We start from the raw sequence: 17,674 nt of genomic DNA, 5'->3' as shown, positions 1-17,674 counted from the left end.
AATGGAAGCAGAAAAGATTCCAAATTGCTAAGGAAATGTCGAAAAAGAAAAACAAAGCTGGGGCATCACGTTGCCTGATTTCAAGCTTTACTACAAAGCTGTGGTCACCAAGACAGCATGATACTGTAACAAAAACAGACACATAGACCAGTGGAACAGAGTGGAGAGTCCAGATATGGACCCCCAACTCTGTGGTCAAATAATCTTCAACAAAGCAGGAAAAAATATACGGTGGAAAAAAGACAGTCTCTTCAATAAATGGTGCTGGGAAAATTGGACAGCTATGTGTAGAAGAATGAAACTCAACCATTCTCTTACACCATACACAAAAATAAACTTGAAATGGATAAAAGACCTCAACATGAGGTAGGAATCTATCAAAATCCTAGAGGAGAACATAGGCAGTAATCTAGGAGAGCATAGGCAGTAATCTCTTCGACATCAGCCACAGCAATTTCTTTCAATACATGTCTCCAAAGGCAAAGGAAACAAAAGCGAAAATAAACTTTTGGGACTTCATCAAAATCAAAAGCTTCTGCACAGCAAAGGAAACAGTCAAAAAAACAAAGAGGCAACCCACGGAATGGGAAAAGATATTCGCAACTGACACTACAGAGGGCTGATATCCAATATCTGTAAAGAACTCCTCAAACTCAACACCCATAAAACAGATAATCACATCAAAAATGGGCAGAAGACATGAACAGACACTTCTCCAAATAAGACACACAAATAGCTATCAGACACATGAAAAAATGTTCAGCATCACTAGCCATCAGGGAAACTCAAATCAAAACAATATCAAAACAACCTGAGGGTCTTGAAGGGGCGGGGGGTGGGAGGTTGGGGGAACAAGGTGGTGGGTCTTAGGGAGGGCACGTATTGCATGGAGCACTGGGTGTGGTGCAAAAAACAATGAATACTGTTACGCTGAAAAGAAATTTAAAAAAAAAAAATTGAGAGGGCGCCTGGATGGCACAGTTGGTTAAGCAACTGCCTTCAGCTTAGGTCATGATCCCAGAGTCCCGGGATCAAGCCCCGCATCAGGCTCCCAGCTCTGTGGGGAGTCTGCTTCTCCCTCTGACCTTCTCCCATCTCATGTTCTCTCTTTCTCTCTCTCCCAAATAAATAAATAAAATCTTTGGCGGGGGGAACACATTGTGATACCACCTCACACCAGTTAGAATGGCCAAAATTAACAAAACAAGAAAAAACTAGTGTTGGAGAGGATGGAGAAAGGGGAACCCTCTTACACTGCTGGTGAGAATGCAAGTTGGTGTGGCCACTTTGGAAACAGTGTGGAGATTCCTTAAAAAATTAAAAATAGAGCTACCCTATGACCCTGCAATTGCACTACTGGGTATTTACCCCAAAGATTCAGATGCAGTGAAAAGAAGGGCTGTAGGTACCCCAATGTTCATACAGCAATGGCCACAATCGCCAAACTGTGGAAAGAGCCAAGATGCCCTTCAACAGACAAATGGATACAGAAGATATGGTTCATATATACAATGGGATATTACTCCTCCATCAGAAAGGATGAATACCTAACTTTTGTATCACCATGGATGGGACTAGACGAGATTATGCTGAGTGAAATAAGTCAAGCAGAGAAGGTCAATTATATAGTTTCATTTACTTGTGGAGCATAAAGAATAACATGGAGGACATTAGGAGAAGGAAGGGAAAAGTGAATTGGGGGAAATTGGAGGGGGAGACAAACCATGAGAGACTGCAGATTCTGAGAAAGAGAGGATGGGGGTGGGGGTATTGGTAGCTTGGTGGTGGGTATTAAGGAGGACACATATTGCAGGGGTATTGGGTGTGGTGCATAAACAATGAAACTTGGAGCACTGAAAAAATTAAATTAAATTAATTTTTTTTTAAAAATTGCCCAAAGCCATCGGAAGAATAAACATTGTTAAAATGTCTATACTGCCTAGAGCAATCTATACTTTTAATGCCATTCCGATCAAAATTCCACCGGCATTCTTCAAAGAGCTGGAGCAAATAATCCTAAAATTTGTATGGAATCAGAAGAGACCCCAAATCGCTAAGGAAATGTTGAAAAACAAAAATAAAGCTGGCGGCATCACCTTACCTGATTTCAAGCTTTATTACAAAGCTGTGATCACCAAGACAGCATGGTACTGGCATAAAAACAGACACATAGACCAGTGGAACAGAGTAGAGAGCCCTGATATGGACCCTCAACTCTATGGTCAATTAATCTTCGACAAAACAGGAAAAATTATACAGTGGAAAAAAGATAGTCTCTTCAATAAATGGTGCTGGGAAAACTGGACAGCTATATGTAGAAGAATGAAACTCGACCATTCTCTTACACCGTACACAAAGATCAACTCAAAATGGATAAAAGACCTCAACGTGAGACAGGAATCCATCAGAATCTTAGAGGAGAACATAGGCAGTAATCTCTTCGATTATCAGCCACAGCAACTTCTTTCAAGATACGTCTCCAAAGGCAAAGGAAACAAAAGCGAAAATAGACTTCTGGGACTTCATCAAAATCAAAAGCTTCTGCACAGCAAAGGAAACAGTCAAAAAAACAAAGAGGCAACCCACGGAATGGGAGAAGATATTTGCAAATGACAGTACAGACAAAAGGTTGATATCCAGGATCTATAATGAACTCCTCAAACTCAACCCACACGAAACAGACAAACACATCAAAAAATGGGCAGAAGATATGAACAGACACTTCTCCAATCAAGACATACAAATGGCTATCAGACACATGAAAAAATGCTCATCATCATTAGCCCTCAGGGAGATTCAAATTAAAACCACATTGAGATATCACCTTACACCAGTTAGAATGGCCAAAATTAACAAAACAGGAAACAACATGTGTTGGAGAGGATGTGGAGAAAGGGGAACCCTCTTACACTGTTGGTGGGAATGCAAGTTGGTGCAGCCTCTTTGGAGAACAGTGTGGAGATTCCTCAAGAAATTAAAAATAGAGCTTCCCTATGACCCTGCAATTGCACTCCTGGGTATTTACCCCAAAGATACAGATGTCGTGAAAAGAAGAGCCATCTGTACCCCAGTGTTTATAGCAGCAATGGCCACAGTCGCCAAACTATGGAAAGAACCAAGGTGCCCTTCAACAGATGAATGGATAAGGAAGATGTGGTCCATATACACTATGGAGTATTATGCCTCCATCAGAAAGGATGAATACCCAACTTTTGTAGCAACATGGACGGGACTGGAAGAGATTATGCTGAGTGAAATAAGTCAAGCAGAGAGAGTCAATTATCATATGGTTTCACTTATTTGTGGAGCATAACAAATAGCATGGAGGACAAGGGGCATTAGAGAGGAGTAGGGAATTTGGGTAAATTGGAAGGGGAGGTGAACCATGAGAGACTATGGACTCTGAAAAACAGTCTGAGGGGTTTGAAGTGGCAGGGGGGTGGGAGGTTGGGGTACCAGGTGGTGGGTATTATAGAGGGCACGGCTTGCATGGAGCACTGGGTGTGGTGAAAAAATAATGAATAATGTTTTTCTGAAAATAAATAAATTGGAAAAAAAAAATTGCCCAAAGCCACGAAAAATTTTTTTCAACTGTGAGTGCATTTAACTCACAGAAGAATACAACAGCTATTAGTCCAGTTTGATGCTATTGATTTGATTTGTGCTAAGGTGTCCCAGTCTTGCTCACAATTGCATCTGCACCATTAGGAAAATGTCAGCACAGTAAAAAGGACAAATTTCTTAGTATTATAATAAAAATACATTTTGACCTTGTAGATTCCATGGAAGAGTCTTGGGGACCATGCTGAGGCTCACTGGTATACTGTATGTTCAACTGTGATTGTATTTACACAGTTATAATGATATAAACAAACATCTAGCTAAGCAAAGTAGAATATAACTACATTGGAAGAATGAAGGGATAGAACATGGCAGGAGAAGAAGAGGATAAAAAAAGAGTTAAACGTTCATCTTCCATGGGAAGAGTCAATAGATAATGTCTAACCTGGCAAAGGAGCAGTTAGAGCCTATTACTTGGAGATATGGAGGCAAATGAAAGAATCTGCTGAGAGTTAAATTTGTTTCTAGAGAGTGAGATTGAAGTCAGTTCTTATAACAAGACTTCCAGAATTTCTTCCTTTTTTAAAAACTGCATACAACTGTGACAAAATAAAAACTAAATAATAAAAAAAGAACAGGTTGTCACAGACAAGCTGAAGAGAGAATTCATGAAATGGAAGATACACTAAGGAAACAAATCCACATGTTTGCAGACATCATTGCAAAACAGTTTCAAAGACAAAGGACAAAAACAAAGAAAAGAGAGATCACTTATTAAGTACACTTACAGGGTAAGTTTCATCAGCTTCCAGAGATACCAGAACAAAATATCTACAAGGAGTTAGAGGGAAATAACTCCCAGGCCAGAATCTAAAACCAAGCTAAACAACCTCTCTTAAAGCAAACTTTTGGCATAAAAAGAAAAGGAGAAAAATTTACAACCCTTCCTGTTGTAAAAAGGAAGACTTTTATTTACTAAGACTCTTTAAAATAATAGAGAACTAGTATTTGTTGAGGGACTACTATGTTAAGCAACATAAGAACTTGCTGATATTATCATTTAGTCTCACCAAAATGCTTTAAGGAGGGTATGACCATTCCCAATTTAAGAATGTAAAAACCAACATTAGGGGAATCTGGGAAAGGCATATAGGATGTCTCTGTATATTACCTTCTAACTTTGTTAATCTAAAATTATTCTAAATAAAAAAGTGAAAAACAACCTTAAAAAACAAAGTATGCAAAACCCTAAGTCACAGACAGAAAAGAAAAGCAACCTGTCAAGGAACACCACTCATTAGTGGTGAGACTAGGAGGCAAATTTGGGTCTACGTGAATAAAACTGCTATTTTTCCCAATCCAACAAGCTGCCTTTCTGGGACTAAGTAAGCAATGTCTAGGTCAACTCTCTCTTCTTTCTGAAACTGTCAAAGAGTTAAAATATTAAGTAAAGAAGAGGCTAAATAAAGTAACTTATACTCAAAATTGTGTGAACTGCATTAAATTCACTCCCAGTGAATGGAAAGATGGAAATTATTTGCACACCATCTAGAAGAAATGGAATTTTCATGAATTTTAAAAGCAGTATCTAAGGGATAAATATCACTGAGCTCTATTATAGTAATTTCTCAGTTTCTTTGAATACATGAATACATTATTTTTCTTGGGACTCAATTTCCTCTGTGTAGAAAGGAGATAAAGTAAAGTGAAAATATGACTATGATGGTATGTTCAATGTTTACAGGCTGGTGATGTCAATACATGGCAGAATAGAATGGCCCTTATTTTTGTCTCTTAACAAGAACCAGGAATTTCGTTTTTATCCATGGACAAAAGTGGCATTATGAGAGCTTGGGCATCCAGCACCATCTGCCAAGGAACTCAGGAGGAGTCTCACCCACCATGCATCAGGGAACAGGCATATAGACTTCAGTCCTGGTGTGGAAACTGCAGTGGCCATGTACCAACTTCAGCCCCTCTCAGATACTGTCTAGGGGCCCCTAGAAAGCACTCTTAATCACTCACAGACAGGAGAGCCTTCATGGAAGTCCAGATTTCCAGAAAGAAGTTCTAGCACACAGTTGGAGCAAAAAAAAAAAAAAATATGAGTTTGGGTGCACTGGATAAGGTAAGAGGAGCAGCTTGACTTTATGTGTATTACCCCTCCCCCAAAGCAGCATAGTTTAGGACCAGGAGAGATCTTCTCAGCCTTCAATTTCTCTTGCAGGGAAAAGTAAGAGTATGTAAGTGAGCATCCAACTTCCCCAGCTGTGTAGGATGCTGCCAAAGAGGTTCATTTCTCTCCCACCCTATCCAGAGTACTGAACTATGAGCTGCACGGCTGGGAGCAGGGGGCAGAAAGCAGCAGAGAGAGTAGCAGAAAAGAGTCTTGGAAGACATTAAAGGGAAGCAGACAAACTACATCACAGAGTTCATCAAAAAGCCCACCCTGAGAGAGCATGGTCACTGGGAACATCTGACTCATGGATTCCCCCAACTGGCCCTGGGCACCCCCAGCTCTCAGCATGCCTCAGCCACACATGCCCCTCTGCCCTGTGGCTGGCTCCTTGTGCTTGCTCCTGATAGCAACAGGAAGAGCAAGCTTTGGCAGATGGCTACTAAGTACATGAAGAAGGCCAGCCCAAATCTTTTGGCCAGGGGAGATCACAAACTTGAGCTTTCACATCACCTTGGGGAAATGAAAGGGAGGCTGTCAGCTTGGTACACTGCAGGATTGAGAGAAGGCATACAAACACAAGAATTCAGCCACAAAAAAGAGAAACATTGTATAGCAGGTTTATCCATAGAAGGTCTAAGGGAGCCTTAGGATCACCTTAGGGAAGGTATTTCTCTACTAATGACAATAAAACTGGCAGAGGTAACTATTACCTCAAATGCAAAGACAGCAGTTAAAAACTTTAAGGAACATGAAAAATAAAGGAAATGATATCACCAAAGGATCATAATTAATTTTCTAGTAACTAACCCCAAAGATGTGGAAATTTGCAATTTACCTGAAAAAGAATTTAACATGGCTATTTCAAGGGAGATCAATGAGTACAAGAAAACACACAAAGATAATTCAACGAAATCAGAAAAACAATACATGAACAAAATGAGAAGTTTAACAGAGTTAGAAATCATGAAAAAAGAGCCAAACAGAAATTATAGAGCTGAGAAATACAAAGAAATGAAAAATATAATGGTAATCATCAACAACAAAATGGATCTAAGCAAAAGAAAGAATCTGTGAGATAGAAGATAGGAACTTTGAGTTTATCTTGTCAGAGCACAACAAAGGATAAAGAGTTTCAGAAACTTTAACCTATGTGAAATATGGGATATCACCAAAAGCACCAATTTGCAAATTATTGGAGTTCCAGTGAGAGAAGAGAGGCAGAAGAGGGCAAAAAGCTTATTTAAAGAAATGGTGACTGAAAACTGCTCAAATCTTGGGGAAGATTTTGATATCCAAGTTCATAAAGCTCATAGGTCACCAAAAAAAAATCAACTGAAATAGATCCTTTCCAAGACACTTGATAATAAAACTGTCAAAGCTGATGAATACCCAAGTTTTTGTATCAACATGGATGGGACTGGAGGAGATTATGCTGAGTGAAATGAGTCAAGCAGAGAGAGTCAATTATATAGTTTCACTTACTTGTGGAGCCGAAGGAATAACATGGAGGACATTAGGAGAAGGAAAGAAAAAGTGAATTGGGGGAAATCGGAGGGGAAAAGCGAACCATGAGAGACTATGACTCTGAGGAAAAACTGAGGGTTTTGGAGGGGAGAAGGGTGATGGGTTGGATGAGCCTGGTGGTGGGTACTAAGGAGGGCATGTATTACATGGAGCACCGGGTGTGGTGCATAAACAATGAATCTTGGAACACTGAAAAAATTAAATAATTTTTTTTAAAAAAACCTGAAAGACAAAGAGAAAATCTTGAAAGTAGTAAGAGAAAAGAAGTTTGTGACTTACAAGGGAAGTCAATAAGATTACCAATAGATTTCTTAGCAGAAACCTGACAGGCCAGTAATGTGTGGAATAATATATTCAAAGTGCTAAAAGAAAAAAAAATGCCAACTAAGAATACTCTATCTGACAAATTACCCTACATCAATGAAGGAGAGATAAAGATTTTCCTAGACAAACAAAAGCTGAAATAATTCATCAGGAGTAAACCTGCCTTACAAGAAATGCTGAAAGTTCTTCAAGCCAAAATGAAAGGACAGGGTGCCTGAATGGCTCAGTAGGTTAAGCCTCTGCCTTTGGCTCAGGTCATGATCTCAGGGTCCTGGTATCCAGACCCACGTCGGGCTCTCTGCTCAGCGGGGACCCTGCTTTCCACCCCCTCTCTGCCTGCCTCTCTGCCTACTTCTGATCTGTCAAATAAATAAATAAAATCTCAGAAAAAAACACAAGAAAACAAAATAAAAGGACACTAATAACTGACTTGAACACATATGAAAATATGTAATACACTAGAAAAGGTAAGTATGCAGTCAAATTCAGAAGACTTAAATACTGTAATATGAGTGGTGTTAACCACATAGCTCTAATATAAAAGTTCAAGAATGAGAATGATAAAAATAACCATAGCTACAAAATTTGTTAAAGAATACACAGTATAAAAAGAGACATTGTGACATCAAAAACATAAAAAGGAAGAGCAAAAGGTAGAGTTTTGTTTCCAATGAAAGTTACTTGTTATCAGCATAAAATAAACTGTTATATCTATAATGTTTTATGAAAGCTTCGTGGTAACAACAAAGCAAAAATCTAGAAAAGGAAGGGAACAGAGCATACCACATGGAAAAACACCAATTAACAAGGGTAAGTAGAAACAGAGGAAAAAGAAAAAATAGAAGTATAGAACAACCAGAGAGCAATCAATAATACAGCATTAGTAAGTCCTTACATAGCAGTAATTACTCTAAATGTAAATGTTTTGAAATCACCAATCAAAAAGCACAGCATGGCTGGATGGATTCAAAAAGTAAGCCCCAACTATTTGCTGCTCACAAGAGACTGACTCACTGCAGCCTTAACGATACACAGAGGCTCAAAGTGAAAAGAGAAAACAAATATTCCATTATAATAATATAATATACTTCTGAAACCAAAAGGAAGTGGAGGTAGCGATACTTATATCAGACAAAATAGGCTTTAAACCAAAACAGTAACAAGATGAAAAGGTTATTATAGAGTGATACAGAAGTCACTTTATCAAAAAGACAAGGCAATCATAAATCTATATGCACCTAACAACAGAGCACACCTAAATATATTAAACAAATACTAAAAGATCTGTAGGCAGAAACAGACAATGCAACTTGCAACAGTAGAGAGTCCAACCAGACAAAAAATAAAGAAGGAAATGTTGCACGTGAACTGTAATTTATAACAAATGGACCTAGTAGTCATATACAGAACATTCCACCCATTAGTAAAATATATACTTTTCCCAAATGTACATGGAACATTTCCAGGAAAGATCCTATTGTGGGTCACAAAACAGCAAATTTAAGAAGACTGAAATCATACCAAATTTTTTTTACAATCACAATGATATGAAACTAGAAATCAATAATAGAACAAAAGCTAGAAATTTCACAAATATGTGAAAATTAACACACTCCTGCAAAAACGATGGGTCAAAGAAGAAATCTAAAGGGAAATAAAAAATACCTTGAAACAAATGAAAATGGAAACAGAACATACCAAAATCTATAAGATTTGGGATGCAGCAAAAGCCATTCTAAAAGGGAAGTTTATAGCAATAAATGCCTATGGTAAGAAAAAAGAAAGATAAAGCAACATAACTTTACACCTCAAAGAACTTGTAAAAGAAGAACAAACTAAACCCACGGTTAGCAGAAGAAAGGAAATAACAAAGAGCAGAAATAAATGAAACAGAAACCAGAAAACTAATAGAATGACCATCTATCTGAGCTGAGAATATAGGAAAAATAGAGAGAAAATTTGTACAACTAAATTGCAAAAAATACAGTTAAAACATGAGTGGAGGAACTGAACAGACATCTTTCTAAAGAGTCATCCAAATAATTAACAGGAACATGAAAAGATGCCCAACATCAAAAAAAAAAAAATGCCCAACATCAGTAATCATCAGGGAAATGAAAATCAAAACCACAATGAAATATCACCTCATACCTGTTAGAATGGCTAAATTCTAAAAGACAAGATGATAGTGAGGGATGCCTGGCTAGCTCAGTCAGCAGAGTATGTGACTCTCAACATCAGCATAATGAATTTGAGCTCCACGTTGGGTGTAGAGACTACTTAAATGATAAACTTAAAAAAAAAAAAAAGGACAAGAGATAAATGTTGGTGAGAATATGGAGAAAAGGGCACCCTAGTGCACTCTTGGTGGGGATGTCAGTTGGTGCAGGCACTATGGAAAACAGTACGGAGGTTCCTCAAAAAATTCAAAGTAGAACACCATACAATCCAGCAATCCCACTTCTGGATCTATATCCAGAAGAAATGAAATCAGGATCTTGAATGGTTATCTTCACTTATACATTCACTGCAGCATTATTCACAATAGCCAAGATATAGAACAACCTAAGTGTCCATCTATGGATAAATGGATAAAATATATATACAGGATATATATGATATATACAGGATAAAGGATATATACAGGATAGAATATTATTCTACCACAAGAAGGAAGGGAATCCTGCCTTTGAGACAACATGGGTGGACGTTGAGGACATTATGCCAAGTGAGATATGTCCGACAGAAAAAGACAAATACTGTATGGTCTCACTTATATGTGGAATCAAAAAAAGCTGACCTCATGGAAACAGGGGGGTAGAATGCTGATTACCTAGGGGAAATCAGGAGATGTTTGTCAAAGCATACAAACTGTAAGCTACAAAATGAATACCTTTTGGGGATCTAACGTACAGCATGGTGATTATAGCTAATAAAAATATATACACTCAAATGTTGCTAAGACAGGTCACCTTAAATGTCATTACCAAAAAAGGGTAATTAAGTGAGATGATGGACTATTAGCTGATGCTACAGTGGTAATCAGTTCACAAAATATCAGTGTATTAAATCAACATGTACATACAACTTAAACTTCTTGTTAGGTGCACCAGTTAAGCTGGAAAAAACACTTGACTATATATTTGAAAAAAATGTAAACATACCTCGTGAATATTTTTAATATTTATAGCAATATCACTGTGACAGCGAACAAAAAAGATACATAATCCTTTTAGTTTCTCCGGGGCAGCATTGTCTATATACAATCTCATCATTTTGGCCCCTTTGGTTGCTCCAGCAATAGTTCGACCACATTCTGAAAACAAAAGTCAAGAGTGTAGTGCGTCATCACAGAATGGATCAACTGTGGCAAATGATTATGGGTGTCATAGCATTGCCTCTTGCTTCATTTTACTGTAAGGAATTTTTTATATGATTGTAATAATTTTTTGTGGGTTTTTTTTTGTCTACAAAAAGACATCACTAATTGGAATACTTGAAGTGTGGCATCCTCAGCTTTCTTTCCCCGAGTTCTGTGCTTTTGCTCCTTTTGGCCTCGCAGGGTCTTCACACAGACTGTTCTAACCCATCTCCAGCCCTTTGCCTCCCCAGTTTCTACTTATCTTTCAGATATCAGCTGATATCTGAATCAGCTGATATATATATATATATATATATATATATATATACTGATATATTAGGGTATAGTACCTATGAACACACTCATAGCCCCCAATTAAATTAAATTATATTAAATTCTTTTTTTGTTGTTATAATTGTTCTATTTTATTATTACTGTTAATCTTACTGGGCTTAATTTAGAAACTAAACCTTATGGATATATAGGAAAACATAGTATATTACACTCTTCCTCAAACTGAACTCAGTGAAAACTAATCATTTAATTTTAAAAACTAGTAAAAGGTGAGAATTTTGTTAGATAGTTGGTTGTACTACTCATAAACAAAATTTATCAGTCTTCCTAGTCACAATAATTTAAAATATGATAAAAGAAATTTTAAAATCCCTATCCTGAAGCCATGATAATATTTTGTCTTCCCAGCCTTCTCTCTTCTGGGTATGGGGGGCTCCTCCTGTCCTGTGACTCTGGAGGACACCAGCCTCAGAGCCCTGCTGTGGTGGGCATGTGCAAACGGGACTGAGCAGAATCTCTGCAAGGAGGTAGTCCTGACTGGAGGCACACAAAGGTAAAAGGAGACTGGAGAGATGTCAATCTGGTGGTGAGTCCTAAGGAAACTGCCTTGAAATCTGTGGAAATGTTCTGTGCTTGTCTTTCCCAAGGCCTGGTGGTTCCACTAGTTCTCAATTTTGTGAACAGCCCAGACTTTTTTTTTTTTTTGGCTAATGTAAACCAGAGTTTACTGTTTACTGAGGTTGCCTACAACCAAAGAGCCTTGATACACAGTATGTAAGAGCTCATATGCTCATTCATGGAGGTTGGCACAGAGAGGTGCCTCTACCCTTAATAACCTCCCTCCCTCTTTTTGCTTGATAAGAAAACCCATCCGGCAATATGTACATCCCCAAAGAGACAACAGCTTTCTCAGCCCCCCCGAACCCCTGTGGTAGCCACGTGACACAGTTCTGGCTGATCAGCTCACGCTTTCCCAATAACAGGAAGAGGTAAGGCCCTTTCCCACAAGCACCTTAGACTTGGATGTGATGGTTACAACTTCATCTTATAAAGAGCAAATATGAACACAAAAGCCAACATGTTAAAAATGACAGAATAGGAAGAAAAAAAGAATCCGGCTTTCTAATGACAATGCTGAGTATTTGAACCATTGCCAGCCATTACCCACTTTCTTATGAGAGAAAAATAGAGCCCCTGTTTGTTTAAGACACTATTAGGACTTCCATTACCTACAGCTAAACATATTCTGTATATAACTACATATTCTATATACCCATCAGCAGGGGAATGATTTCTAAAAACCACAATGCAACTATACTATGGAATATTGCAAAGCATTTTTAAAGCTTTTTTTAAAAAAGATTTTATGTATTTATTTGAGAGAGAGAACACAAACAGAGGCAGGGCAAAGGAAAGGGTCAAGCAGACTCCTCCTGAGTAGGGAGCCTGATGTGACGCTCTATCCCAGGACCCCAAGATCATGACCTGAGCCAAAATAAAAAGTCAGATGTTTGGGCGCCTGGGTGGCTCAGTGGGTTAAGCCACTGCCTTCGGCTCAGGTCATGATCTCAGGGTCCTGGGATCGAGTCCCACATCGGGCTCTCTGCTCAGCAGGGGCCTGCTTCCCTTCCTCTCTCTCTGCCTGCCTCTCTGCCTACTTGTGATCTCTCTCTGTCAAATAAATAAATAAAATTCTTAAAAAAAAAAAAAAGTCAGCTGTTCAACCAACTGAGCCACCCAGGCGCCCCTGTATGGTATTTTTAAAATGACATAAATCTAAATATAACAACATAGAAAATGTCCAGTCTATACTGTCTAATGCAAAACTCAAATCAAGAAAAAAATGTACTATATGACTACATTTTTAAATGATAATAAACATTTATGTATTAGTAGATGCCTCTAAGAAATACATGTAGAGGAATATTTGCCTAGGTAATAAATGTATTACTTTTCTAGGTAGCAAAATAATCATTAAAAATATACCTATCTTGGGGAACCCGGGTGGCTCAGGAAGTTAAGCTTCCAACTCTTGATTTCAGCTCAGATCATGATCTCAGGGCTATGAGACTGAGCCCTGTGTTGGGCTCTGTGCTGAGCGCAGAACCCATTTGGGATTCTCTCTCCCTCTCCTTCTCCCCTTCCCCATGTGCTCTCTCTTTCTCTCTCTCTCTCAAAAAAAAAAAAAAATATATATATATATATAGAGAGAGAGAGAGAGAGAGAGAGAGAGACATATCTTTTTTTTTTTAAAAGATTTTATTTATTTATTTGACAGAGAGAAATCACAAGTAGGCAGAGAGGCAGGCAGAGAGAGAGAGGGGGGAAGCAGGCTCCCTGCTGAGCAGAGATCCCGATGCGGGACTCGATCCCAGGACTCTGAGATCATGACCCGAGCCGAAGGCAGCGGCTCAACCCACTGAGTCACCCAGGCGCCCCGAGACATATCTTATATACATATCTTTTCTACTGACAATTGCCCTCCTGAGAATCCTTCCTAAAGTCTTCCTAATGCACATTAACTTTAGTGATGTTTACTGAGGCATTGTTTACAAGACCAAAAAGTTGTAAACAACCTAAGCTCTAATAATAAGAGATAAGGTTTGAAAATAATAGTAATATTAGCCTAATGAAATATAATGCAGCTGTTTAAAATTAAATTGTAAAAAATGTGGGGCGCCTGGGTGGCTCAGTGGGTTAAGCCTCTGCCTTCAGCTCAGGTCATGATCTCAGGCTCCTGGGATTGCGTCCCATATCCGGCTCTCTGCTCGGCAGGGAGCCTGCTTCTTCCTCTCTCTCTTTCAGCCTGCCTCTCTGCCTACTTGTGATCTCTGCCTGTCAAGTAAATAAATAAAATCTTTTAAAAAAATTTTTTAAAAATTGTAAAAAATGTGACACAAAGAAGGGAATATTATCAAATTTTAAAAGCCACCATACAATAACATGTAGAGTTGGATCCCATTTTTGTAACATATATATGTATTTTTATATATACTTTTTTTCTACATATTATAAAAGGCGATCCAACTCTAGTATACACACACACACACACATAACTTTCTCTCTTTCACTCCCATCCTTTCTCCAAATAAAAGAGGGGGGCAAAGAAGTTACAGAGGAATAGTCATCAAGGAATTAACAGTGCTTATTCCAAATGGCTAAGAATGGGGGTGGTTTTCATTTTTCTTCTCATTGTAGGTATTTTCTTATATTAAAGCATTAGATGAAAATAGAAGAACATAATCAAGTTCTGTATTTCACAATGCAAACTTAATGAGACAGGAGGAGTTTGGAGAAAAGTGGTGGGTAAGTCTGGAATGCCCTGGGCAGGCTCTGTAGAAAAAAGAATGTCAGAGGTAATCCAGAGGAGGGGTAGGATTTGGCTGGGTATAGAAGAGAAAGGCATTCTGCGAAAGTCAGGAGAACAGAGCACAGGGCACAGAAATGACCTGGAATGTCCAGAAGACAAGGAAGAGACTGGCTTAAAGGGAGCAGCAAATTTATGTCTGCAAGAATAGGAGAGCAGGCTAAATAAACACTGTGTGTCCAGTTACGATGGGCAGGGAAATGAGGGCTTTGGACCCAGTCCCATAACCAGCAGCATCATAAAGTTTTACTTTTTAGAATTTTTGCTGAAGGATAACATATAGTGTTACATAGTTTCAGGTGTACAATGTAATGATTCAACAATTCTATATATTTCTCAGTGCTCACCAAGATAAGTGTGATCTTAATCCCCTTTACCTATTTCACACAGTTTTCCACCTGCCTCCCCTCTAGAAACCACCAGATTGTTCTCTGTATTTTAAGAGGCTGGTGTTTTGTTTGCTAGTCTGCCTCTTTTTTTTCTTGGTTCCTTTGTTTCTTAAATTCCATAAATAAGTTGAAATCCTATGGTATTTGTCTTTCTCTAATTTACTTCACTTAATACAGTACCCCCTAGATCCACCCATATTGTTGCAAATGGCAAGCTTTCCATCTTTTAAGATTTTATTTATTTATTTGAGAGAGAGAAAGATCACTAGCAAGGAGAGTTGCAGGCAAGGGACAGGGAGAAGCAGACTCCCCATCAAGGAGGGAACCTGACACAGGACTCAATCCCAGGACCTATGCCAAAGGCAGATCCTTAACCAACTGAGCCACCTAGGTGCCCCAAGATGTCATTCTTTGTTATGGCTGCAACCTAAGTGTCCTTCCATAGATGAACGGATAAAGAAGATATGGTAGACATATACAATGGAATAAAAGATTTCCTTTATAAGTAAATATTTATAATTTATAATTTATAAGTAAAGCATTGTGAACTTCAGGGAGGGAATCTGGTTTCAGAGCTACAGGTCTTCATTCTGGAACACTAGAGCAAGCATGAGAGATGAACCTCACCTAAAGGCAGCAGAGGAGAAAAATGAAAAAGAACCAACAGGAGGGACAATCCACAGGATTTCTAAGACAAATAGTCTAAGACCAAAAGGATGGTCCATTTGTCTGGTTATTAAGACAAAAGTTTCACATCCTAGTAAAGTGTTAATTATTTTAGGAATCCTGCCAATAGTAAGGAGCCCAGATATTCCAACTGACAGCAGCAAGATGCTGACCCAGGACCAGAGGGCCAGTTGCTGGGCCCTCACATGTTCTCCTGACTGTTACCAGTCACCTGAAGCCCTGTATGCAAAATGGCTCCCACTGTTTCAGGGAAAATGGAATTAAATTCTAGTGAAAACATATATCCATTAAGAGATATCAGTGATTTCTGTAAGTACGTTTTCTCCTTGTATTATAGTGGTCCCTGAAACACATATTTGGGCTGAACATGTATTGTTTTTAATTTATTTATTTAAGAGAGAGCAAGAGATAGCACAGCGAGCAGAGAAAACATGAGTTGGGGGAGGGAAGGGCAGGGAGAGGGAGAAGCAGGCTCCTTGCTGAGTAGGAACCCTGATGTGGCGCTTGATCCCAGGACCCTGGGATCATGACCTGAGCGAGCCAAAGATAGATGCTTAACTGACTGTGCCACCCAGATGCCCCAAAAATGTATTTTTTTAAGACACTTTTTTTGGAGGGGCACCTGAGTGGCTCAGTCAGATGGGCCTTCATCTCTTGATTTCGGCTCAGGTCATGATCTCAGGATCATGAGGTTGACCCCTATATGGGACTCCATGCTTGGCAAAGAATCTGCTTGAGATTCTCTCTCCCTTCCCCAAGTCCCTCCCAGCTTGTGCATGTACACACTCTCTTTCAAATAAATAAATCTTAAAAAAAAAAAAGGCACTCTCTTTTCCACACCTAAGCTTCTGATAAATTTTCTGTATAAATATACTTCTGTTTAAGTATATAATCTTTATAAATATGTATCTACTTAGAAGAGGAAAGATATGCTGCATCTTAATATTCATTAACTAATAGCCAGCACATTGCTTTCATAAAATATCCTTACCAAGGCCAGGGACATCTCCTTCCTGGTACAAAAATTTCAGGGTCTTACAACCATCTTTCATAAAAAAATGAGTAAATGCTTCCAGCTGTTAAATAAAAGAGAAAATGATGATCAGTAAAATGACTAGCTACATTAGCTACAATAAATTGAACCATGCCCTCGGCTAGGCAGGTTCAAAGACTTTATTCAAGATTCAAGACTTTATTCAAGAGTGACAGGGACATCAGAAGCAGGATTAGAATTTGAACTACTTTAACCCCAAAATTACCATGAAATAGATGGTAAATTCTATTTCTGAACCTATACTAATGATCTGCATATATAATTAGGCAGGCACTTTACCTGACCCTGCCTCACAGAACCTTATAGGAATAAACGAATGAGTCCAACTGGAGGTAAATATAAAGAATTATCACTAAAATAAACTATTCTTAAAAGCTGACTTGGAAAATAGAAAACTTGCCTTACGAACTAATTGGTTTTTAGACCAATTATTTGAGTAATTATGTTTTCAGCTATTGTCATTTGACCCATATTGTAGCCAAACTAACATAAAAACAAACTATTAGGGGTGCCTGAGTGGCTCAGTGGGTTAAGCCTCTGCCTTTGTCTCAGGTCATGATCTCTGGAATCGAGCCCCACATCAGGCTCTCTGCTCAGCAGGGAGCCTGCTTCTCCCTCTCTCTCTGCCTGCCTCTCTGCCTACTTGTGATCTCTCTCTCTGCGTCAAATTAAATAAATAAAATCTTAAAAAAAAAAAATAAAAACTTCTCTTCTGGTCTTCAAAAAAAAAACCCCAAAACCAAACTATTATAATGAGAGTTTCCCATGTTAATGAGCATGAAGCTCTTATTTAATTACTTATATGTAAGTGTCATATCTTCAGTAAGTGGAAAAGTAAACAGATCATGTAAACAAAAATCCTCACACATCGCTTGGGAAATACAAAGTTACTCAACCCACTTTGTCCATGGAGTCTATACTTAATGTCTCTCTT

The 17,674-nt window shown here is 38.5% G+C and overlaps 1 protein-coding gene across 1 annotated transcript in view; it reads right to left on the bottom strand.

The window, feature by feature from the left end:
• The window catches only part of DNAH8 (dynein axonemal heavy chain 8), a 336,143-nt gene that overhangs the window by 311,059 nt on the left and 7,410 nt on the right, over positions 1-17,674 (bottom strand). The window contains exons 3-4 of the mRNA XM_044250418.1: positions 16,678-16,762; positions 10,753-10,904 (exon numbers count right to left, since the gene is read on the bottom strand). Of these exons, the coding sequence (XP_044106353.1) occupies positions 10,753-10,904; positions 16,678-16,762 (237 nt within the window). The remainder of the gene's footprint in view (positions 1-10,752; positions 10,905-16,677; positions 16,763-17,674) is intronic.

Source organism: Neovison vison, chromosome 1 (genome assembly GCF_020171115.1).
Source record: "Neovison vison isolate M4711 chromosome 1, ASM_NN_V1, whole genome shotgun sequence".
NCBI lineage: Eukaryota > Metazoa > Chordata > Mammalia > Carnivora > Mustelidae > Neogale > Neogale vison.
This window is presented reverse-complemented; position numbering and strand designations above follow the sequence as displayed.